The sequence below is a fragment of the Hyaena hyaena genome, unplaced genomic scaffold (genome assembly GCF_003009895.1).
Source record: "Hyaena hyaena isolate Hyena2069 unplaced genomic scaffold, ASM300989v1 scaffold_177, whole genome shotgun sequence".
NCBI classification, from domain to species: Eukaryota; Metazoa; Chordata; class Mammalia; order Carnivora; family Hyaenidae; genus Hyaena; species Hyaena hyaena.
This window is the reverse complement of record NW_024080810.1, coordinates 83,986-111,024: the sequence shown is the minus strand read 5'-3', so window position 1 is coordinate 111,024 and position 27,039 is coordinate 83,986. Positions and strand designations below refer to the sequence as shown.

The 27,039-nt window shown below is 39.8% G+C and overlaps 1 protein-coding gene and 1 non-coding gene across 3 annotated transcripts in view; one reads left to right on the top strand and one right to left on the bottom strand.

Moving 5' to 3' along the window:
- Nucleotides 1-27,039, bottom strand: part of RUNX1T1 (RUNX1 partner transcriptional co-repressor 1) — a 136,229-nt gene that overhangs the window by 87,861 nt on the left and 21,329 nt on the right. Inside the window, exon 1 of one of the 2 annotated variants that reach the window (XM_039240568.1) lies at nt 22,062-22,149. The exons of the other annotated variant lie outside the window; for it this stretch is intronic. Coding sequence (XP_039096499.1) covers nt 22,062-22,149 — 88 coding nt within the window. Of the gene's footprint in view, nt 1-22,061; nt 22,150-27,039 lie in introns of those variants that run through there. 2 annotated transcript variants of the gene reach the window in all.
- Nucleotides 11,479-11,551, top strand: TRNAR-CCU. Its single transcript has one exon. It is a non-coding gene; the product is annotated as a tRNA-Arg (tRNA).

The following is a 27,039-nucleotide window of genomic DNA, read 5'->3' as shown; positions in this document are numbered from 1 at the left end:
CACTCATTTGATCATGATAAACAGATTTATAACGCATGCAATTTTAACTACTACACAGCTAGCCATCAATAAAGTTGTATGGCCAAAAAATAAATGTATTGTGTTTCCTTCATGCTGAAAGCAGATGCTTGATTCTTAAACATCATTTACCGAAAATTTTATAAGATTCACTTATTTATTCCCCCTCATAATTAACGTGCTTTGTGCATTATTTCCTTCCTTTAAGATCTCGGTGACTCCCAGTTGCCTACTATATGCCACGCTCACAGGTAGTCTGGAATGGAATTATTAGAACTAAGAAATCAAGATCTTAATGTAAATGGCAGCTTTATCAAAAAGAGTTGATGATGTTTAAGATGACTGTGTTAAACAACAAAGAAGTGCATGAATCTTGGGAGACATAGAAGGTTATGTTCATCTCTCTAGCAACATCCCCCACCAAGGAACAGGAAAATCAGTGAGGGGGGAAGGGGGAGAAAGCCTCTAAATCACCTGAATTGAAGCCACAATAACTGAAAAAAGCCAAGGTGGGCTTTTCTTAAGCATGTATTTCTTACTTTACTCACTATCCTAAGTTTGGTTATCTTTCCAAGTTAGCAAATGACTGGAATGGGTAAACGGGTGTCCACATTCACTGAAAAGGGGAGGACAGATGACAGAAAGAGATGAGAGAAAGAAAACCGTCAGGTGTAGATGGAATTCAGAAAATCTCATCAAATGTAGACAAAAAACTCATCAAGCACCACAGTGTAGATAGAGCCCTTTTGTGTGGCTCAAACACTATCCCCCTTTTTAAGTCCAGAGAGCACCACTGTCTGCCTTTAATAATTGCTGCTTGCATGTAAACTCTGCTTTTTAGGGGCACACAGCACGTTTCCAATCATTATCATCACCATCCTGTGAAGTAAAAGTCAGCAAGGCAGAATAATTGTCTCTAAAACAAAGAACAGGCAGCTCGGGCAGACAGTAAACTGACTTCTTCTTGGACACACCACTAAGAGGAGGCACCTTGATTCACACCCAGGAATTGGAATTCTCTAGACCCTGTGCTCTTCAAAAGGATGGCCTGATAAAACACCACATATTAATTGTGCATAATATAAATCCAAGTTGTAAGGCAAAAGATAAAACATATTCAGCACAAACTGCAAGACTACCCACAGCTGAGTATGAAGACCATGGCCATCCAAAATCATTGCCAGTAGGTACAAAAGTCTTAAGCCAGTAAACAGAAGCAACTCTGTGGCTTAAAGAGATACTCTTCTACTCTGGAAAACACTGCAAAATGGCTGAATTCTCCAAGAGGTTTTGATGAAAGGTACTTAACAACGCATTGATATGGTCCCCAATGCTTTACTCCTTCAATGTGAGTAAAATGTAAATAAAGATGAAAAACAAATAGGAAGACATTCCTTTCAGTAGCCAACAGTTCAATAATAAGGACAGGTAAACTCTTCCTTTCAGCAAAGTTCTTCAGAGAGACTCCTAAATTGTACAAAATAGAAAAAGTTTTAAAAGCCTGGTTATGTGTACATTTACCGATTTCTTTCTTTCTTTCTCTTTCCTTTCTTTCTTTCCTTTCTTCTTTCTTTTTCTTTTCTTTCCTTCCTTCCTTCCTTCCCTTCACCACTTCATTCTCAGAAAGCAAACACTGGTATGGAAGAGCATGCCTGGGTAACTAAGAAGTGGGCTCTGCCTCTGATTTCTATCAGTTTATATTTTACAAACCAAAGATTAGGAATAGTCTTGGGAAGTCTAGAAGAAAACAGCGTGCTTTCTAAGAACACAAATCTTCATTTCCATCCCTTTAATAGTTTCCTAGGCTGTACAAAGACAACTAATGCCAGAGCAGAAAGGAAGAAAATAAATGTTAACAGGCCTTTCAAATGAAGTGTTCCCATAAGTGCTGAGTGTACAGGTTCAGACACAACCATAATAAAGAGGAAACAATGCCCGTCTCCCACAGAAAGTGTCAGAATCCAGGCCCTTCTTCATTCCAGTCATAGCCTTCTCAGGACACATGTTAAGCATTTCGAATGCAAGAATATATAAATTGTTACCACAGAACCCTCAAATTTTATTATGCATTTTCCTCCCAATAACCCGACAACCATTAAAGCAGACAAGTCCCGAGGAAGGCAGTGAGGTTAAATCATGCAAAGTTCAAGTGTAAAGTAATGATGTGCTCAGAGGCATAGCAATCATCTTTCTCAAACTTCCAAATAACTAAGCACGCCATCAACATCATCCCAGATTATTAAGGATGGACTGTTTATTTTGTCAAACTCTTTAAGACTCTTGTTAAAGCTATAAACACATGATAAAGATACCCTCTAATACCTCTTCTTCCCAATGAGCATTTCTGCCCATCCAATTACATAGCTCTTAAGGCCAAACTCTTTACAGTATCATGTTCTCGTCAGTACTTTCAAAATTATATTCTTGCACGAGCAGTAAGCACACGATATGATGTTAATAAACCGCACAGAATTAAAAGAATCCCTCTAATAAAGTGAATAATCTTATCACTCAGCCTTTAAGAAAGAAATGTGGAAAACAGAAATGAAAGCTTCTAGAGAAAGCATCCCACAATTTTAAAAATCCACCGCTTCTTTTTAGAGCAGGAGGGGCATGCAGCAAAAAGATATCTGCTTTCCTACAGTGTCCTCGTCTTCTAGAATCACTGCGTCTGCATTCCTAGAACCTTCCTGGGGCGGAATCATGGGTCTCGAACTCACACTACCAAGAGACTTGACTTTTTTTTTTTTTAACCACACAATGTTGGTGAACAATTTGGTCTACCAACATGCTGAATGTATCATCCGCTTTCCAACTTTCTACTAACCTGAGACACTGGAAAATCATCTGTCTGGGCTTCTGATCAACAAACGATAACCAGGTTTACTGCTTTACCAAAGCCTAGAAAGGTGATGTTTTAGTTAGCCTACACAGCTCTGACAAGGAATAAATCTACGATTTCTATTAGACTTTTCAAAATAATGACGTTAGCTCCCTGATGCCTATTAATCTCGCTGCACTCTTTCAAAAGGAGTCGGAGTACACAGAGAACTACCTGCCCTTCTACCCTGTTCTAGTCAAGACCACTCTTGATGATTAGGGCTAATGCTTTTCCATCTTTATTTTTCAGCAAAGAGAACAACTCTACTTCAAATTCAAACATTCCCCTTTAAATGTTGCCATCTAGCTTCCATTACAAAATTTCCTCTCTCCAAGCCACAACATCCTCACCCCTCCTCAAAAAGAAAACAAGAAAGGAACCCCAAATCACACAAACCAGAGACTCCTTCCTCTGCCATTTACTACATCTACGTATCCTGGGGCAAAAAGCTTAATTTATCTGATCTTCAGGGTTCAAACAGATCATGTGGCCACAGACACCATTTACAGCACAAGGGTAGTGAGAAGTATATAAGGTGGCTAGCCCAGGGCCTGGCATGTGCCAGATTTCAATAATAGGCTGCTCTTACCATCCTATCAGAGATTTATTCCATTCAGAGATGGCAGTTATATATTCCCTTTGAGATTAAGAGGATTTCCTGATTCCTTTGATTGGAACTCTATGGGTTGAAAAACATAATTAAGCTAGACATTCTCAGAAAGTACATTTACATTAATATTAATTAATGCAAACAGCTGTTTGAGAAAGCCAGCCAGATAAACCTGCTTCTTGGTCAGGTGTGAAATCCTATTGTTCTCAAGTTATGAGTCATTTAAGTTAATGACTTATTCCACTAGATACAGTTAGCCACCAAGGAACCCCAACTGTATACAAAGAAACGGCTTTCGAGAAATACTATACCCACTCTCACACACAGAAATTAAAATTTAATCAACAAAAATGAACATTCTGTCCTCGGTATACAAGAACAACAACTAAAAAATGTTAAGGTACATTAACCAAGATCCAATCCAAGGCAACATAAGACCGGCGAGGGTTTCTAATAAGCACTAGATTAGCCCATTGCCCAACCTCCCCCTATGTCCTTGACTTCTAATGCACTCAGGTACTCCCTCACGTCTGGGTTCCTTTACCTGTCTCCTGTCTCCAGGCTCTCATTACTCTACATCCTAATTACTATTTCCTTCTCTACCTGGAGCTCTAGAACTCAAAACTCCTCAGGGGCGTGAAGGCACTGAATCCTAGTCATCTGCTCCTTGGCACATTTTCAGCCACCTACTAATGTCTACCAACTGAATTTCCTTAGGACAGTCACCTTTCCCTTGCCACAGCCTTGCATTATTCAATCTGCTTAGCACTCTAGTGATTAGGCACAGTGAGGTTCTCTCATTTCCAAACAATTAGAAGACAAATCTGATGGCATGCTTTTGCCACAGGTCAAGTGACTACTGCTGGAGAATGTTCTCCCACATCACTCTGCAGTCCTGGTGTAGGAAGGAAGAAAGCAAACAGTGCAATCCTGGGTGGAGTGTGAAAGACAATAATGTAAGACCGACGCTGGTACGGTAACGTGATTTAACGTGTATATGAGATTTAGAAGCGACATGGTAAAGTGGGTGGACTGCAGAATCTTCTGTCTTTAATAAACCACCTGAGCAAGTTGCTTAACCATCTCTGAGCCAGTTTCAACATCTGTAAACCAAAAGCATTTGCAAGATCAACCTTCCAGCTCTGAAAGGTATTTGTTCCTCTGATGATTCAGAAGGCTGTTCAGAACATTGTAACTACAGCCTCTTCTTTGCAAACATCAAGTGTCAGTGCAGTGATGAGGCGGTTAATAAACATTTCTAGACTATATAATGCCCCCCGAGTGGAATGTTTACTCTAAGAAATAAAAATAAACTAGTTGTCTTATGAGATCATCAGAAATGATCACCACCACCACCACCTCCCCCAAATTAAACACTTATCTTTTTCAATAGACCATTAACTACACAGAGAGATGCCTTGCAGAAGTTTCCAAGTGTTGCTTAAAATACATAGAATGAAAAGGTCAAGAACTCAAAGATATTAAGAGAAAATAATTGAACAAGCAAAGGGAAGTGGTGGCCGAGCTTAAGAGAAGCTGGAGCTTCTAAGTGCCTACTACAAAGAAGTCACATCTGTACAATTTAAATTTATAATTGAGTATTTGCAGGTTATATAGTTTTCTTTTAATAGCTGGCGGGAGGCTTGTTTGACATGGTAAAGAGTTAGACCAACACAACGGAAAACCAACGTGCAAGGTAAAATCCAGTCACAGTGGATGGACTGTTGTGGGTTTTGTTCTTGCATAATAGCACTTATAGATTAATCTCTTTCAAAGAAAATAACCAGGTGCATTATCCAAATATTCAGTTACCAGGGACACTAACAGTTGTCTGTCCGTGGCAATTTCATTTCTGTTTCTTACACAAATCATCGCTTGCAAGCACTGATGTTAAAAACAGAAAAACAGTCTAGTACACAGTGGCTATAAATGCCAAATCAATTTTCAGCAGATAATAAAGTCCATGTTTTACAATCAGCAATGCACTGTTTTACTACCCAAAAATGTAAGCTAATAATATATAGCTCTACTAAATGGAAAATGCAGATATGCTGTTAAAAAACGGGCCGGCTGTGAGAAGATGGATCATTTCTGCAGGGACCTTCTTAAAGCTATGTGTAAGTGTTTTGAAAATATCACACGATGTGGCCATGTGTTAAAAATTACAGCCAGTTAAGTTCTCTGCTAAGAAAAATATGTGGGCAATTTATGAAATGCACTCCAGGATGGAGATGTCTTAAGTAAAACCAGATTTTGAAAACAAACCTTTTTTTTTTTTTTTTTTTGGAAACTTGAACTTAAAAAAAAAAAGTTCCAGGCACATCTGGAGAGCAGGACCATTGAGAAAGGGTGGTCTGACCTAATACTAGCCATCTTCTGAAAGAACAGCACTATTTCTGGGCTACACTGACTGTGTTCGCTTATTGTCCTTTTAAGGAAACAGTCCCGAAAGCATTTTGTAGGTCAACATATGTTCTTCGATAATATTATACAAAGATTGATAAAAATATGTTTCAGAAAGCTCAGAGTCAGCTCCTCCCGAAACAGTATAATGTCCAAGGTCTCCCAGCCATCTCACGAGAAAACATTTTCCTTTCCTTGAACACAAGGATCTAGTTGTTACAAAGCGACAGGCAGTGACATGATATTTCCTTATATTAAGTTCAATCACGAAAATAGTTTAACCTATTTCTTTAAAGCATGCGTGGTCTCCTTTAACTTTGTGTAGCTCGTTTTGTTAACAGTATGCTATCAACAGCTAAAGCATGTTTTTTTTAACCAAAATAGTTCTAGAAATTCTAAACTGAGACTTTTTTTTTTTTTTAACTACCCACCCCCACAGATTGGTTTGTCTTTGAATAAGTTCAGTCTGTGCACATTTGTTTCCAGGGATCCCCATTTTTATGAAAAAAGGTCCAAGATCTGAGAATTGTTACATCAAGTTTGACACAACCAGGAACCAGGTCTAACAATGACCCACAAAAATGATGATGATGATGATGATAATAATAATGAGGAGGAGGGAGAGGAGAAGAAGAAGTTGTTGTTGTTGATATATATAAATACATAGTCAAAGAAAAAAAGAAAATGAAATACAGTGACAATTCAGATTACCCAAAACACATCCTTTTAATCTACTACACATAATGTCTTATTTAAAAATATAAAATCCGTCCCAGATGGTTAAAATTGTCCATTAATATAAGTACATATGTATGGACTAAAATATGCTAAAAACATATTAAGAGGCAGTCCATCCGTTAGGAGAGTTTAAAAAGTGCAGATGGGTGTCAAAAATAGCCAAGTGTCAGATCTGCTCAAGTATCGCCATTCTGGCACATGCTCATAGTCACAGCTGTTAATATATTCTCTGCATCCAAGTACAAGGTTTTCTAACACAGTTGATGAGAGAGAGAGAGTGAGAAACACTGCCACACTTCAGGCTACTGCTTTAGAACCAGTCAGATATTAATGATTTAACACTGAAACAAACTTATCAGTGATCCTAAAACTTTACACTTCAATGTATTTTCAAAAAGGAAGTTTTGTAAAATCATGTAAGCACGTTAAGTAGTCAGGGGTAGCAAGGGTCCTAACTAATCACTTTCACTTATTATCACTTACAAATGGCTTTGGGCTATTAAAGGGTTTTAACCAAAACAAAATATAGACTCTTGAAAATGCTGATAAGTCAGATCATTCAAAATATATTTATTAATAAGAGCATAAAAACAAAGAAGATTCAAGGTATGACATAAAAATCAGATGAAACTGTGCTACAATATTCTGGCAGAACAAAACACACACACACGAACACACACACACACACACACACACACACACAAAGTACTTTTTCCACACGGATTCCCTCTCACATACCCCATGCACACTACATCTTGAGTGGTGTGGTGCATATAAATCAAGATGAGAGCTTAAAGAGTTAAAATGACCTTTCAAAGACCTCAGTCATTGTCTTTCTGTAAATTGATTTTCCCCATATTTCAGCTACATACACTCCTTGTCTACTGAACTAATGAAAAAGTGCAGTTCTGTCACAAACGCATCCTTTCTGCACATATATCAATACTGATGAGGACTACAAGACACATCCTAAAGGGGAAAACATTCTTCAAACAACTGGCAATACCTACACTCAACTGCGGTTGCAGAAAGCTGGCAGATAATGTTTCAAAACACCATCTGTGAGGTGTACAAACTCTGTGACCAAGCACAGTCTCTTCTGCCTGTCTGTCCTACCCAAATAATCTGCACAAATCAGCCAGCTGGAGGATCTCTATCTGCCCTGTCTTTTTTAGCTGGGGACAAGCTGCTCAAAGTAGGGCCAGGGCAATCCAGACAGTTCTTGAGAATAGCAAGAAGCAACCCATTCTCCATGAGGCTCCCCCCTCCCCCCCTGCCCCCAGTCTTCTTTCTCCGTAAGCAGAGACTTCACTGGCCACCATCACAGAGACACTCCAGGCTCCAAAGATAACATGCTTCAGAGGAAATTGACATACACTAAATTTCTAGGACCACAACAGCTTCAGTAATCCGGCAGACTTCTTATTTTTAATTAATCGATTCCAATTATTTGCCTTATGACATCTAAGGACGGTGATTTAGGGCAAGACTGAAATCGTTTGTAGTTCCAAAGCTCCCTTCACTTTCTCTGACATAAACAGCTTTTTAAAGAGACCTTATCCCAGGATTCTGCCATGATCTGAAAACTCTCTCCACTGATGAAATTTCTGGGATACAAGGTAAGGATGACAGTCACAAAATCCATAACGGAAACAATACTTCTTACTTGGGCTCAATGTGGCTGTACTTTCCCCTGAGCCTTTAAAACACACCTCCCAAATTCCTAAAGCAAAGCCTCCACACCCTGTACCCCTGTATCTAGATCTTGATGGCTCTCTTTATGCCACCTTCCGCTCCTCACCTCTGTCACCCCGCACCCAGCCCCCCCTCTGCTTGCCCATGTAAATTACAGTGCAGTGTGGGGCAGAAGGTATTTTCCACGCATAATAAAAAGTAAGCTTTCTGCATTTCAAAATCAGAGAAAGAAAGCAGAGCAGGGCTAACTCACCAGGCATCCTTGTTGAATCCAGCGTCCACACGGAAAGTGACTCTCTCCTAAAATCAAGCGCGATCGGGGCTCATGCCTCCTGTTCTGGAATGAGCGCCGGCAGAGAGAGGAGGGCCGTCAGAAGGGGCTGGGGCGGCATAGCCCGAGGCAGGGTGCTGGGCGCGTGCGCCTGCCAGGCAGAGACAGATGGAGAGCTGACACTCCGGATTGCACTTGGAGCAGAAATGTGGATGATGACAGGAGCACATGTGGCCTTGAACCCAGCCCTGTCTCTTCAGGCAGAACAATGACAGGGATGTGTGTGCAAAGTATCGCAACCCCTACCTCCCCTTACCCACTCTACCTCTCTGGGCAAGTTCCAGAGCACCAAAGAACAGAAAGTAAAATGCAGAATGATAAGCTAAATGCTGAATAATTCATTCATCACCACCCCCATCCCGTTACAAGTTAACCCTTATTTTGCCAAAAGAATGGAAAGTAGACTGGCCCCCAACCATTGCTCACAATGGAATGCTTCCCTTCCATCTTCTCATGTTAACAGCCATAATTGGAAACTCTATTAAAAAACCAACGTAGGCACCAACCTCAAAGCTTGTTTATTGAACTGGAAATCCAAAACAGTATAAAAACATTTTTTTAAGACTTTGTATTTTGTGCCAGTTTATCCTACTGAACAAAGTATCCGAATCATTCCCTTTGTCGGCTTCTCAGTAGTATGTGTAAAATAGAACACTTTTTAGAAGCAGAAGCAGACCACTTTTATTTTACTAGAGTGCTTTTAACCCCCTGGGATCCCTGCGTTGATATGCTCCAAACATTTTCAGCTTACTCTCCTCTACCTTGCATAGAGATCCATGGGAGATGAAAACAAAATCTTCACTGTAAAGCCTTTTCAAAAGCTGAACAATCACATCCTCCTGATTTCTGATTTTTTTTTTTTTTGCACACCCTTAAATGTTTATCCTTCCCATGAATAACACATACCCAGCCAGGTTCAATGGACTCTTCCCCATAAGCTTTAATGGACACCATGATATATAAAACTACAAGCCTTTGTTACAGTGCTTTATCTAAAGCTGGCTATTTTCCTCTCAGCGGTCCCTCCTTAGTCCTTTGTAAAACATCCTTGCCTCACAGGAGAAACTACGCCTGCCTGCCTCGTGTGCCTCTTCCAAACACACAAAATGCCAGGCAGAAGGAAAACGCTGCTGCTCGCTTCTAAAACTCTTCCTCAATGTAACACTTGCAAATCTTCCCTGGGTCTGTATTTGTTTTAACAACAGGGCACAGGATGAGACAGATTCCTCAGGCTTTACCTTTCCATAGTATGGTCAATCCACTATAAACACAGAAACAATTCGGCCCAGCCAGCAAGCTCAGTGCATATGACAGACAGGAGCGTCCCCTTTAACTCTTGCCATCCCCTCGCAGTCTCCAATGTGTCCTCTGCTTGTTCTAGACCTTCCATATGCTTTTAGCCCTCTCAGATTGATTTTTCCCCCTCCTTGCTGCCTCAAAGAGATCTCAAAAGCCCATCTGAAAACAGAGGCAGTGACTGTGATTTCTACCTACTCACCCCTCCTACACTTCTTCCCAAGAGTGCACACAACCTGTTTCAAAGTACACCTACCTACATGCACATACCCTACACAGGCTAAAAATAAATCATCTTTGGTAAACAGCGTCAATCAATAAGAATGTCTACGGCCCCTAAACACTGCACCCAGGAAGCACAGCTTCATCTAGTGAACCCCTCAAAAATCCATCATTGTCAGAGACAACTTGTAAAAAGACTACAATTCATAATGATTACTCTGTTCTGTCACTAATAGTATACTGCACCCTATTTATGAGGCCAATCTTTTTGTTCATCTTAGTTAGATGTCACTTGTAATGAGGTTCTGTGTAATGGATTTCAGTACAGTTAAGCACCAAGCTCAAACATTCTTATGACAGAAAGCTTTATAGCAGGCATGAGTGTGATAATCAATTAAGTCCTGCTATAAGGGCCTTTATGGAATGCAGCATCCTGAGTCTGTAGATGTTCATTTCCAAAGAGACTATTTCTTTAAAGCCACTCAATGCTATGTGTCGCTGATTTTTTTTTTTAATACTGTACCTATGTTAGAAAGAAGACATTTTCACAGTAGGAGACCCAACTTTCATCAATATGCATGGTGAATCACTTCTGAAATAGAAAATCCTATGACAAAAATGCAATACACTTTAAGAAAACTGGATGATATCCACGTTGAAAACTGGGTCTTAATACTGGTATACTGCACTCCCTAAACCACTGCTCAGAACATTGAACTTCCATATGCTGTGTGATTATGTATCTTTTCTATGTGTAAAAAAGCTTTTTAAGCTGTTCTCTGACTACAGTAATTGCCACTTTAAATTGATCCACGTCAACAAAACCCAGATCCCTGGAGATTCTCACCTAGAAGTCTGACTGCAGAATGGGCCTAACTGAATGTGTGTGCATCTGAGAGGAGTCCAGCATTTTCTCAAGGAACCAGGCTCCTCCTCATATGCTGTAATCCATGGAGGCAAGCAAATCAGCAACCCCATTTGGCAGTGCTCCCTGAGCAGGGAGACCTGGATACATAGTTCTGTATCAGTACTTAGACCAAAATAACTTTCCCTTTAATAAAAGAAAAAGGAAAGAAAGACAGAGCAAGCTTAAAGAGCCAAGATCTCTAACCTCCAAATTGTATAATAAAAATAGACTATCAATAACATGATGAATGCATTTATGTAGGTGCAAGGGAGAAAAAGAATATGTCCTGGGTATGTAGTGTATATGTTTCCTCCAGGCCAAAAACACCGTCCTGCATAATCATTAGGAAACATACTTTTAAAACATAAAATAGGGGCGCTTGGCTGGCTCAGTCGGAAGAGCATGTGACTCCTGATCTCAGGGCTGTGAGTTCGAGCCCCATGCTGGGTGTCGAGATTACAAAAAAATAAATAAATAAAATAAACAAACTTAAAAAAAACCTAACATATATTCAAAACAATAATAAAGACTACACTGCTGACCAATTACGCACTTCCTCAGGAAAGCCATGTCAGGTAACACACGTCTTTAAATTAAGAACACGGAGCATTTTTAAGGCCATTTTTCGGAGTCATCTTAACAGTCACTTTCCGAATCGGTACATTTAGTCACCGACCTAATGCCAGGCTCCTCCCAAAAATACTTCAGTTGGCTTTTGACAGTAAACTGAGATCCTTCACTAGGAAAGCACTACGGTATTGCATTCCTCTCAGGGATCTGCCACTTATTTCCAAACCGGACCAGCCCTATCTTGTGGATTTTTCCTTTGTTCGAGCCTGACTTACCAATGGGAACTATGAGTCTACTGAAGCCATCAGCAGCTCATGAGAGCTCTCTCCACTGGTGATGGGCCAATGTCAGCTAAAGCTTTTCCACAGGTCTTCTCAACTCTCCCCTCCGCTTCCAGCGGGCTGCTGTGATACACTGTGACTTCACACAGTGGGTATTAAGTGAGTTAATTCAAAGGATCTGAAACCTCATTGATCCTAATTGAAAGCAATACACCCAACCAAATACTTTCCTACCCCATCTGCTCTGGCCTGCCACCAGCTATTCAATACAAGAGAATTAATAGTTTCAGATATTCTAACCGACCCAATAAAGGCACTCATTTAAGCAGGGCTGCATTAACAAAGTGAAAAAACAAGGGCAAAATGGGTTCAAATGGAGCATTTTACTCCTAGTTGGCTTTAACAAAGCTGAATAAGGCTTATTCTGACTTTTTATGTGCAAGACTTGATAAACTGAATGAGAAGGCACTCAATGATCAGCCAACGAGCATTGATGAATGGTCATTAAGACCCCCCCTGCTCTTAGGGGAGACCCTTCCACAAAGTGGCACACCAGCTTGAAAGGGCGGACTCGCTAATGTCCAGATTTCTCCGCTTGCTTGTTCCACTTTCAATTTCAGACCACTGGCCACCAAATGAGGCTGACATATTGGAAAATAATGTTTTATGGGCGAGTGGTAAAAAATAAAATGGGGGCATTAGCTCTGCTTTCAAATTCAAATCTGCTAGTTTTGTCAGACCCCAAAGGTTTTGATTTTCCACCCAGCTGGAAGCTATTAGTGTTTTCTAAAGGCATCCCACTGACAGGGCAAACCTACCTAATGTGTGAGCTATTGGGCTAAGGGAGATGGACCTCTCTTTTGGATGATTTCCTAACTTCTCATCACTTTGACAGTCAATTAAATAGATACAACACCTAATAAAAATGTACATTAATTTGTTTCTGCCTCTGAAAGACATGTGAAACTGTATTAAGTAAAAGCCACAGTAGATTGTCTTCTGACAAAGATAAAGCCAATTATGCTCTGCAAAGAAGACAACTGGCTTATGTCTGAGTTAGGCTACAACATAAGATACAGCCCATGACAAAGAAATGAGGGGAATAGGGAAAGAAATTAAGTTAGAAAGTTCACTGAAGTATTCCACAAAGGTAAGAGGTTATCTGTCACTTTCACTCCTTTCTATAAAGAAAGGTCTGTTATAAACAACTAGACACATTCACGCTATTTCCCTCCAATATTTCCTTCTCGGGAAATGACTGGCAAGCATTTGCGCCTCAACGTTTGGCCAGTCCACAGAAGAGCTCGTGAGAACTTTACTTAAATGACAAAGGAACAGGGGACATGACCACAATCTTAAGAATTTGAAGGGTGTACAAACATCATGGGGTCAAGTGTGATTCAGGACCAAGAGGGCCTAAGTGCTAGCAGGAAGATAATCAAGCAGAAGAAAGGTGGCTGGATAGAGGAAGCTTGTCTTAATAGGTGATTATAACAGACACAGAGGCAGAAAAGATTCACTGCCTGGGTCATTTTCAACTAGATGACAAGGCACCATACAGCACAGTGTCCCATACAGAACACGCTGCATAGTCCGTTGAGAAACCCTCAGCTACCTGGGCAAGTGGCAGGTAGAGAACTAGAGGTCATGACCCCTTCCCTTCACCTATGACATGTCAAACTCAAGGGCTTGTGTCACTTTGAGTTTTGTTATCTCCATCATTTAGAATGAGTTGATAGCGTGACTTAGCACTGTAAGTTGAACATTCCAATCATAATGCATGTTTATATAATCATGATTTCCTACATCGATAAGCCAAACAGTTTTCTATGAGTTTTTCCCCTGATCCTCAATGTCTACAGAATAAAATGTTACTAATAGCATTCCATCAATTTTTCGAGCAAATGTACTGGATTCTTAACTCTGGGTGAAGTATTCTTTACACGGGCATGAAAAGATGCGTACTAGTAGTCTAAGGATGTAGGGCACATGTATGTGTGTTGCTGTAAAGAGAAATCCATTTAAGATATCACTTGCTAGAAATAAATAAAGTTTATATTTGTAATTATTAGAAGTTGTCTCTGACAGTGCCAACACCTTTAAAACATCACAATATATCGTCATTCTTTTCTACCAACAACTTTTGACTGTTGATGCCAAATATTCCAAAACAGTCAGAAATGCTACAACAGATTTAGCACTTGCATTGCTTGGAAGCTCTATTATTTAAAATGTGAACTTCAAACCTAACTACTACCATTAAATACAAATTACTCCGCAGGCACCAGCAAGGGGTTAAAGTATTTAAAAATTTGTACAGGAAAACATTTCCTTGGTAATCCACAAAGCTGAACACTAGCTACATTAACTCCGTCTTTTCAAATAAGACCATTTGCATGTAGAAGCAATCGATCTAGAAAGGACACACTTGCGTGCAAATCTGCAGGTAAGTTACCACCTCTACGTTCCCCCTATCTTCTTATCACTCCCCAGATCACGCGGATAATCAGGAGGACACCCCAACTGCCCATCCGTTGTCCATCTGACAAGGACTGTAACACTATATGGAAAACCTTTGTCTCAATGTCACCACCTCCCCGTCCTGACTAATGGCGAGTTAGTTTTGTTAAAACGCAAGGGTTCTGGCGCACGCTCCAGTGAACTTTCCCTCCTCCCAGCACCAGAGACAAAACCTGCCGCTCGGCTCCGTGCAGGCAGCCATCTGGACAGCTTTCCCTCAAAGCCCAGCCCACACCACACTGCGGGCGCAATCGGAGGGCTCGGGAGCTCTGTGGGGCTATTCATGACATACCAATTTCACATTTTCTGCTTGTACGCTTGCAACAATAAATGCTAATGAGGACTATGAATGACAATTTTAAAGACAATAAAAAGGTCTCCAAATCCCTTGCATATGGAGACACTGTTTTCAAAACTTCACCTTCTGTTACAGAGCTGTTAGAGTCGAAAGGAGGAAAAAAGAATAACCTAAGGAAAACAATAAGATGATCAAAGCACAACTGAATCCTTAAGATTTCCAAAGAAAGCAATCTGTGTAAGCCCAGGGAACAACGGATCTCACCCACCCCCAGGAGCAGCCCTCTGAATTCACGACGCACCCTTCATCTCCACTACCTTCACCTTCTGTACACATGAAGCTTAATAAAAGCAGTTCCTGCTAAATGCTGACTTTCTTGGGAACCTGGGAATTCTAAGGGCGGCATTTGTCCAAAAATAATTATGATCGTCCTCATCATACTTTGGCATACTATTTAACATTCCACATATCTTTAGATAAATGTAAAGGCAAACTGGTTCTCTTCTGATCACATGTGTTCTTAAAAATGCAATGACTCTGGATGGGGAAATTACCAATAGTGTTTATTTTCCTTTTTAAATGTTTCTGTTTTCCAAATCTTCTAAAATGAGCATATATTACATTTTGAACCAGAAAAAAAAAAAGACAATAAATATTACATTCAGTGCAATGGAAACACTGAACAAAAGACAGGTAAGTCTTGTGACCTAGAAAGGAATTAAACCATCTTACACAACAAAAATAAAACAAAAGATTCATCTTCCTATAAACTGTATAAAGGGTATCCTTTTCATTAACATGGATTAAGACACTTTCAACAAAATCCACCAGGTGGAGCAAATACACAGCAATAAAAAAAAAAGTCCCAGAATTTTTTTCATCACGCTCTTTTTTCACATGACTTTTTTTTTTTACTCCTAACACACTCTCCACTTCTTATCTCTCCACATTGCAAATTATCAAAATCTGCACACACACTAATTTGCCACATTTGTAAACAAATGCAAACGTGCTCAAAAATGATTTTTTGCTACCGTGCATTCCATTACAAATTTTCATTCCAAAATGCCTTGATTTGTTCAAATATTACCCAGCACAGTACATCTGCTTTTTCACCAAAGTACATTTTTTAATTAATGTTTTACTCCGACTCTACCGGGTTCATCATGCATCCCCTTTCCCGACACAAGACCATGCAGAATAGAATTTAATCCTGCATATTCTGAAACACACAGAGCAGTGGCTACAACCTAGGAACCTCAGCTCATTTCCTTTACTCTAGATGGGACTTTAACTTCTCACTCTGACTTTTTATAAGATTATTCTTAATTGTAGATACCCTAATCTTATTAATAGTCTGTAGCTTTTTTTTATTCATTCTAATAAGCAAAGTGTCCTGTTTTCATTCCTGACATAAGCCCACAGTTAGTAACAGAATACAGATTTTTTCCCCTTCTTTTTTCTAGTGTTATTCACCTCCTCCCAATTTCTTCTCCCACAGATCTATTTTTTTCTTGCCATTTCACTCCACACTTCCACAGCACACTCAGCGCAAGCCACCAGCCCGGCTTTCTTGTTAGCATTTCCCCCTGTAATTCCTGACGCCACCTGCAAACCACAACTCTTCTCCATTCACTTTTCGGAGTCCTCCAAGTTTTTCTCACATTATACACTCTCTGCTGCCAAGGCTTAATGCTACAAATGGCACTAATGTTACTTGCATTTTAGAAAGCTCCAGTAGAATAGAACCACCAAAAAGTGAGAGCTTGAAAGTGGGGTGGGGGGGGGGGGCACCCAGGGTCTGTCACTTAGAGGCGGACACCGGTTAGGAATGTCAAGTGTGGCTTCAAATATATTTATATATTTTCTTTTTTTCCCATTTACACTGATGTCGGAAAGAGAAATCCTCTGAAAGAAATGCACCAGGCTGATACGTAAATAAACACGCACATGCCCGAGAATACACACAGCACTTGCGAGGGAGCCGTCTATGCTGGTGCGTAACAGACCATAGTGATGTCAGCTCCCTCACAAGATGCACTGGACTAGTCCAACTATTTAAATGATCACATACTTTTCACTGGAGTGGTATACAAACATATCCAGTATTGACATTACCTCCATAGATACAATACGAAAAGAAAAAAAGAAGTTTTTGAGTCATTCCTACCCAACTCCTCCCTACAAAATCCGATTCCTTTCTTCTTGGCCAAGAATGGCATCAATTCCTGGGAGCCATGGTCCTGCACAAGGCAAGGGTGCATACCGCTCCCTTTATCTACCCATTAATTCCCATTAACATCAACGGCACGTGCGTAAGTGCATCTAAATGGTAAATGCCCTTCAGCCTGCATGACAGAATCCGCATGAAGTGGTTGGAAAAACTGAATCAGTGCATGTGTAGTCACACTTTCCCCTCCCTTTGCAGGAAACCACCCCGCCATCATCACCTTTGCTCCCCCACCCACCACGTGGACGTTTCATCAGCCCACACTGTGGATAAAGAACCTGCTAGATTTCCTCTTGGGAAGATAACATCTCGTTATACTCTGGGGATCTCCCAAATGGCTCCATCTCCAAGCATTCCTCAGAATATTTACCCTATACAATCCTCAAACTGACCACACATCGCTGTCCAAATATTATTCCTCGCCACCCCCAGCTTCATCAAAGGGTGTGGCTCTTCCAAGCCACATATTCCGAGCCAAGTCCATATTCCAATTCCAAGGACAGGAAAAAAAAAAAAATCAACTCAGCCTTAAAAGTTCTAGCACCTTCGTGTCAAGATGGACAATTCTCATGGCCAGATTAAGATTCTAAAACTGCCTCATCCAAACAACCTCTGAACCACGAGTTCCACGCTGAGCTACAAGTGAGTCTGACCTAAAAAGGCAACACACGTAGGACACCCTATCGCAGGAATCAGGAAGATAGGACACATCAACTAAGGCCAGTGCCCCACTGGTTAATATCTGTGGCCGTTGACAGAGATCACGCTTCAGAGCAAGGCCAGAGTGTGAAATGAAAAGAGCCCTATTTTGAAATCCGTTAAAAAACAAAAAACAAAAAAAAAAAAACCCCACAAAGTGTATCTGTCGGTACAGTCCAGAAGGAGAGAGCAGGGACACAGCACTGGCAGGAACCTCGGATTCCTGACCAAGCCCTCTTCCACACAATGCATCCAGAAAGAAAGGAACCCAGGGCGGGAGCCAGCCTGACGCGGGCGGACAGACAGGGCTGGCCTTGCAGGATGTCAGAGCGCCAGGCGGCTGCGGGAGATACTGGGTTTTCACACACTCTCAGGCTGACTGTTTTGCTCTTCAGGTAATTAAACAAGGAAGCGGGGCTCTGGGTACGAGCCTGACCCTGACGCTGTGGCTCCCTGGTTCTGCATATCAACTTCCGCAAGAACTGCCCCGGGCATCAACACAGCATTCGCCTCTCCCGCTCTCTCTCGTTTCCTTCCCCACCTCTTCCCAAAGCTGACCCAGAAACGGATCCTCCCTACAAAAACATCCACAGAAAGGTCTGAGCCTATTTGTAATAAAAACCTCTGTGCTGTGGCTGTTCCCGGTCACTACCCCCCAATTTTTAAAAAGCAGAAAAGAAAAATGACCTAAGGCAGGAACCTCATAAAAATTCATATGCAACAAATCTATGCAAAGCACTGGGGTCTTAATTAAGATGGGTTATTCGAAGAAAATAATACCCAAATAATAATCCTGTTTTCCTTACCATGTGTTGCTTGATTAAAGTGTAAATCTTCAAAAAAATTCAAAAAAGCTCCCCAAGAAATGATTTGGATAGTCCAGTTCACAAATTCAACGTGTGCTGGGTTGTATAATTAATATTGTTATTTTCGGTTTTGATAATGGACATTAATGGCAAAGTAAACACCACTTATGATGTGGTTTATTACGTTTCTTCGAAAAATGTCATTTAAACAAAAACTCTATTTGTGTACAAAGGAAGTCACCATGAAAGCTCAGGAATATAAAAATATCCCTTAAAAGAAATGAAAGTGGTACATTTATACACACACACACACACACACACACACACACACATTAAGCAATGATTAGAATCATATAAATAATATATTCTTCCTTCATCTCAAAATCCATAGAGTAAAATATTGGCTGAAAGAGACAGAGACCAAAGGAGAGAGGAATACAAAAGCGTGCCTGCTTGTCTGTGTTCAACACAAAGAACATTAAATGAAAACAACTGGCATGCTGCCAAATTCCTATAGAGGCAAAGAGATTCAAATAAATTGATTTCACGCGTCACACTGACCTGGGTTCAGCGTGTAGTGCTGCAATAAGCTCAAAGCTCCATGTGGGGTAAAGCCCATTAATGCTCTCAGACCCCTTGAACATGACCAAGAAAAACTAAAAATAAACGCAGACGCTCTCAAAACCCAGCAATTTTGCGTGAGAAAATCACTTTTCTCGTTTCCTAATAAAGATAACAATATTTAAAGGTGCGCTGCACCATTTAAATTAACTTTAAAGAAAGTCATGCGTTTTAAAAATACGAATGTGGCTTCTGAACCCCACACAATATCTATGCATTGGAACTGTATAAATATGTCACCACATGAGATGAAGGCAGATACACACCACTCTGCAACAGAAGTTTCTCCCGTCCTAATGATCTCCCATGCTACTCCCCTGGCATCTTTAGGCAGCCAGTGAATCCTTTTTTATTTTTAATATGACAAATACTGGACCCTTCTTAGTATTTTCCTTTCGTGGCTTCTAAGAACAACCACTCCCTAGCTGTCCTAAATCCACCCACTCCTCACAAAGGAGTCTAGCTTCAAATCACATTCTAGAAGACAAGCCTCATGCTTAGTTTGGGCATGCTTCAACACATGGGGGAAACAGCAGCATTTTGCCTTTACCAGCTTCTACCTAAACTGGTGGTTGTCCACTCAGCTCGGCATCATTCCCATTCCCCCCACCTTCCTCCCAACCTCCCCCAGCAGCAGGTCTGTCTCCTGGTGACAACTGGACTCCCCCTGACCCACCAACTCACTACACAGACCAGACTCTCTGGCGCCACCTCAGGCCGTTCTCACTTAGAGCCCCCACTGTTCAACTTCACATAGTTCTTTATTTTTCCTGTCTCCAGATTACAACCCCAGGAACCCAATGGATTCCAGGTGTTTGCAAATTTAAAGGATAGGATTTCTATTCTTCTCTACTTCTTGAGTCAACTTGAGTCTGAACACCGTATCTCTATACACCCGTTACCTCTACAAAAAGGAAGAAATAACTAGGAGTAAAATTTTCAATGCCACACAATAAAGAAGGAAAACCCAACAGTTAGCCCAATGGTTATAAAATAGGCCAAGACAATATTAATACATATAAATACTGTGTGTGTGTGTGTGTGTGTGTGTGTACACATATCGTATTTTTAAGGATGTATGGACACACACATATAGGAAAGAAAGAACTCAGCATGGTGTTCGATACCTGATGCTATCCATTCAGTATCTGCATATTATAACAACATGCATTAAGTCATTTTTAAATGTGTGTCTTTGTCATGCACTTTTGCTTTCAATATGGGTCTTCCTTGCTGCAATGGTTCACCGCCAGCAGGCCACAAACAGAGCCCACATGACCAGAGGAGAAGAGGATTGTAATGAGATGAGGGTGGGTAAAGACGAAGACTCTATGGATCTGCCACATATGCTCAAGTTTTTAAATCCAATATCCTCTTCAATCGGTAGTCTGCAACTTAGATTATTTGACCATATTATTAAGAACCTTCATATAACTATATAAGGCCAAAAGCAGAGCTCTATTCTCTTTTCAAACAAGTACTGTCTTCTGATAGAAGATGGAAAGAAACAAATTCCTAAGCAGTGGTTTTTGCTGCTGCTGCTGTTGTTGTTGTTACCATTATTATTATTTGTTTCCTTTAAGATATTGACATCTTTCTATTTTTGGCTGTGAGAAGTCTAGTCAACCAAGATGTGAGTTCTCAAAAAATTAATTTCGAGTAACAATAGTACATGAGGTAGGAAGGTAGAAACAGAGGTGAGAGATGTCTCAGCTACTTAATAAAGCTAAATTCCTTGCCTTCTCTCTCATTAATTACTGGAAAAGATCATCATAGGATGAGGGAGTGGGAATGAAAGGAAGAGAAATACAGAGAAACTAAATCACAATTTAGGCTACCTCAGAGGATTCTGTAATTATACGGAAAATCATTTCATTTTCTATGGTCTTTCAAAAAACACAAACATCCTCATTTGCCAACGCCTTCTTGGAAACTTACAGAACAAGCCAATAAGTATTTGCAGCAATTGCAAGAGTAGATACTGTGGGGTGGGCACCAGCAGCGATGTTTCCAGAACCATGGCCACAGATGGTAAATATTTTGCTACCCCTCTTTCCATGTAGTCAGGCAGGCAGTCAAAGAACTTCAAAAATCCCTTCCCAATCACTAGAGTGCCAACCAATATTACACAACATTTGTGTTAACTCTCAACTTTTTCCTGGCACAGCTCATCTTTATTCATCTGTGCTTCTGCCCAAGTCCAGTAAACCTAAAACTGAGCTGGCTACAGGAGGCATCAACTCTCTGGAACCCGTAATTCAGGGTCCTCCTTCATTTTGAAATGTTGCAGGCTTTAAGAAACCTCTTGCCAAATGGTAACATATTCAGTTTATATTTGCCATTTCCCTAAAGTTAGTGGTTTTTTTGTTTTTTTTGTTTTTGTTTTTGTTTTTTTTTAATGTGCCTAGGATGATGAATTCTGCTTAGGAAGTAACATTCACCTAAAAGTTAAAAAAAAAATCCAGATCAATTAGAAGAAATAATAAACTGACAAGCACTTTTTTTTCCGTCTTTAGTCAACAAACTGTTTCAGAAAAACACCATCTCAAGTTACAATAAACACAGAAATCATGGCATAGCTTTTACTCTTTAACTCCAAGTATTGCTCAGCTTATAACAGATGTATTATGAAACATGGTACTCCAACAAGGAGAGGGTGGGAAAGAAATTTGGTACTTGATCATTTGAGATCTTCAGGCCCAAAGCTATCAAACAAGGGTTCCCACAGCCAGGCTGATTGATCCCCGCCCAATCCCACACCCGAAGACTTCAAAAACAAATTTTTAAAATATACAATACAAATTCTTTATTAACAGGCACTAAAGGAAAGAAGAAGAAAAAAAATCTTCATGATTATAATGGATGGGGAAAATATAAGAGTGATTTTTTTTTTGGTAAGTAAATTGCAAAATCAAAACATTTGTCTGTTCCTTACCTTGACAATATTCAAAGTTCCCTTTTTTCCGGCAGTCACCTATTACTAAACTCAGTGCTCTCCAAGTGTTTCTTTTGACAGATATCATTCTCCACCAATCGCTCTGCTAATTTCCTCTCTCCTTTTCGGACTGGGACAGATATTATGTTCACCAGCCCAGAGATCAATCTTTTCTATTGACAACAACAAAGGGAAAAAAAATGCATATATCACAACCAGGCTGAAGTATCACACCCGTCCACTTACACGATAATAGTAGACCAGTTTTGTTTTGTTTGCATTAAGAAACAGATACAAGCTCTTCTAAATTTCGGAAGAGTCCAAAACAATTTCCATTTTCTCAGTTCCTGTAATGACACGTTCTAGAAAAAAAACTCTTAAAACTCCAGGCATCTGACTCAAACCTGGCAACTCCTCTTCCTTTGACTGGTTTATAACATATGTACATCAATACCTTGAAAGAATTGTTAGCTTGTTACCTTGTTCAATGAAAAATTAAGTAAGATGTCAGATATCACGGTTTCTTTAGAAAATGCTTTGAAACATTATGTGTTTATTTTATTTTACAGAATATTACATGCAAATCAAATTCTATTTCAAAACAAAGTGGTGTCCAGATTGTTTCACTGTTCTCAAATTTAAACATTGCCATTATTTGCTCAAATAGTTTTAAACAACTGATAATAATCACAAATAACCTGTGTAGTTTTAAAATATTAGTAACAACAATTATTGGTGAACCATTTTACCAAATCAACAAACTTCTACTACTTTGTTTCTCTAAAGTCATCCAAATTATCTCGTTTTTCCTGCTAGATTTGGCAGCTTTAGAATTCATTCATTCATCCATTCTCAAATACTTATTGACTGCCTATTATTACTCACCCACTATTACTACCACTACTGTGTGTAGAAAAAAGTATCACTATTTCATTCTTATAATTCATGAACTAAAATTCAAGCACAATCATATGCACAAAAGGGAGGAACTCAGTAAATACAAAGGAATAAAGATTTATAAAAGCAGTCTCAAAAAGTATTACTAAGGTCACTGCTATTATTTTTTTAAGAAACCATAGTATTACTCCTTAGAAATTAAAACTAGTGAATATAATCTGATGTAGAGAAACAGGCAGATTCTATTAAAAACAGTCAATGCCCTTTATCGGCCACGTTATCACTCTGCATCATGCAATCAGTTGTTTCTTATTCCTTATGGCACAAATTAAATAAACAACATTTAGGAAAATTACAGTACTAGTTATTTTTTCATTGAAAATTGCCTGGAAACTCAGCAAAGATCAGTAAAAACATCCAGCCGATACTTGGAAACATTTAGCTTACCATGTAACCTAACAAATGACCAAAAAATTTTTTCAGTAAGAAAATGACCCAGATACACAGATACATGTACACATACGTAAACAGTCCCATACGGGGCGGGGGGGGGAGGGGGGGATCGGGGTGCAAGAAGGGGAGACTGGAAGTAAATACATCTAGACGTTAAATAATTGTTACTGGAAGATGGAAATATGGGTAAGTTTCTACACAATTCTATTTCCAATGTTTCTATACTAAGGTAAGGATACTTTATAAATAGAGAATAAATAAATACTATGGGGGGAGAGGAGAAAATGGCTACTTTTCTTAGATTCAAACATGGTATTTTATACTATTTTGTGCTTCAACAAACACCAACTAAAGACATCAGAGAAACTGATTAAGAGTGGATTGTGCCTGTGTGGGCCAAAGTTCATAATCTCCACTGGACAAATGAAACAGGCAAAGCACATATAAACCCTCTAGAGTCTAGGTCTATTTCTTCCTTCTCACAACTGCTAAATAGTGACTGATATCTATATCTATTAACAAAAATGGTGTAGTAGATCTCAGTGTTGAGGCACAGAAAATTACTGTGTGGACAAACTTCCTTTAAAAGATAATTTCTCAATTACAAATGATTCCTCTTCCCCTAGGTAGAATATACTGTTTCACTTTTTAACTTGTGTCTATTTTAATCAGAGTTTTCTGAAGTGAATGGAGAAACGTTGGCAGGGAAATAGTGTTACAAAATATTTTAAATGTGCGGCATGTTTATAAATTCTCAAATGTTAACATGGCATAGAAATACACATTCAAATAATATACAATGTACACCTAAAGTTACCCATGAGGATTTTCCCCACTAAACTAGTTTACATATGAAACACTGTATCAAAATCAATAGGATTATCCAAAAAAAAAAAAAAAAGCTAATGTTTATTTTTTTTTTCAAATGACGACTTTGGAGTATTATGTTTGTGCTTTGTGCGTCCAACACATTAAATGGTCTCCCAAAATGAACTGTATAAAATAAGTAATGGCACTGAACACGATTAAACACACATCCAGATATCTGCGGTGCGTGTTCCACACTAAGGACTGTTATCACCTGCAAATCACAGTAGAAGTTCTTTATCTTTAATCATTGCTTTGTTCGGATCCTCAGCTTTCAAAGTCGTTACACATCATTATGAGGGGAACATACACTGAGAAAAGTTTAAAAGCTAAGCTCCACCAAGAGTAGAATGCCTCAAACAATTTGTAGTTCTACAAGAGTGTTATTAAAAAGGCTCAACATGTTGTATTACCATGGAAATTGTGGAAAACATACATTCCCAAACAAATATTACTTTTTCTCAATGGTATGAAGTAATGAAAACCACATGTGTAAATCTACGATCCGTGCAGTAGTTCAAGCTGCAGCTAATAGAAAATACAGAAAGTGAACTCTGCTATATAAAGGATTCTTGTTACAGAAATATAATGTGAAAACCAGATGCAGACAGAAAACCTTAATCACAGATGGGAATGTAATCACTGGCATACAGAATACTTTTTTGATCAATCTTAACCATATGCGCAATGTATTTATTTTCTAAGGAATGCAATAACTTGAGAGAACCTTCTATTTGAATTCAGTTAACCTCATATTTATAATGCTTTTATCTTACTCCCCCATCCCTTCAGCGAGTACACTGAGCCAAGGTTTTAAAAGGAAGAGTTGCTAGCCTTGGCAAATCATTCTTGTATCAGTTTATCTTTCAAAAATTTAATAGGATGTAAAGACTACACACATCAGAATCAACCTCAAAAGAGATCAAGTGCAGTTCCCCATTACCGGGCTTCTCAGTCACTGCCAGGAATCCCTTCACTGCCTAAATACATTTCTCTAGAGAATTATATCAACATTTTGGAGGTAGTTTTTCCTTTAGTAAATATATGCATATAGTTATTTCACAAATGATCCTTTTTTTAAACACACTTTTCTCTATCAACCTGGATTGAATCAGATCTCAACTTTTCTCTTTCCTTTCATAGAAACATTTTAGAGTAATAAAGACCATCTCTTCACATTAATAAAAATACAATTAGTTTTGTATTCCAAGGGGGCTTATCACAAAAGGAACCTGGTCTATCATATCTGACATAGAATATACCACCTTTAATAAGTACAGTCCCTGACACTGGGTGGCAGGTTACCTTTGTCAAAGCCTCCATGATCTCACGGGCAGGACAGTCCACCTGTATCCCCCTGACCTGAAGTGCTCAACCAAGTACCGCGCGTGCCGCCCTTCAGGACGACACTCAGTTTCCAACAGGAAGTCATTTGGACATTATGTTATTTGAGTGTCCCTCATCATAGCACAAGCTTCCATAAGTTTCCATGATAAATTCATCCTGATTCTCCTCCTCTGACCTACCAACTCACCCCGATACACACAGAAACACACAGCCCTTAGTCTTGTGCCATGCGGATATTCAAGACCCTCCTTAATTTGGCACTAACCTGTGCCTTTCAGCCTCTGTTTCAACCAGGCCCCGTACGGGTGGCGCTCTTTGTTGGGTAACCCCCCATACAACGCATCATCTCATCTTTATGGTTTTGTCCGTCAACCTCAGGTCTCTTTCCAGAGATTGTTGCATGCCTGGCCCCTTCTCAGACTGAGGTTTCATTCAAGTATAGTCTCCTCAGAGATGACTTTCCAACCACCCAAAATAAAGTCTCACCAACGCCACCAGCACCCTCATTACCCTCTCTAACCCTGATTTTTAATTGTCATTGCATTTAACACTATGTAGAATGATCTTATTAACATCGTTATTACTTGTCTCCCTTCCCCATTCCAAACTATAAGCTCGTGGAGAGCGGTGGTCTTGTCTGCTGTGCTCGTTGTTCTACCTCCCATACTTAAAACTGTACTTGGCACATAGCAGTAGCCCAAATAAAAAGGAAAAAACAAATGAAATCCACCTACTGAAATGCTATAAAGCCCAGTTCAATCCCTCTGGCCTTCATAAACCTTTCCCTGACCACTCGTGGGCCCATGATCACCTTCTCTCCTTTAAGTGTAAGGGCATTTATGACAACCTTTACCTGCCAGACACTGTTCACCTGAGCCCATTCCCACCAGTTCTATATAGGTCTATTTGGGAATCACAGCCCTTCCACTCACACTGAGCAGCAGGACACTATGATTAAGAACTGCAGCATAGGGGCGCCTGGGTGGCTTAGTTGGGTAAGCGTCCGACTTTCACTTGGGTCATGATCTCACGGTTCGTGGGTTCGAGCCCCGCGTCGGGCTCTGTGCTGACTGCCAGCTCAGAGCCTGGAGCTTGTTTCAGTCTGTGACTCCCTCTCTCTCTCTGACCCTCCCCTGATCATGCTGTCTCTCTCTCTCTCTCTCTCTCCTAGAAATAAAAAAAAAAAAAAAAAAAAAACTGCAGCGTAAGTCCACACGATCTCTAGGAGTAAATGCACTCTAGCACTTTTTACACACAGACTTAGCTCCCAATCGTGCTTACCAATGGAGTTTCCTGTTACATGAAAGAGATCTCACCTTATTCTCTCTCTTTATGCCTTTAGACCTAACCTGATGGACTTTACTCATTCTATCACAAGGCCATGAGGGAAAGGAGCCATGTTTATTTAAATCTT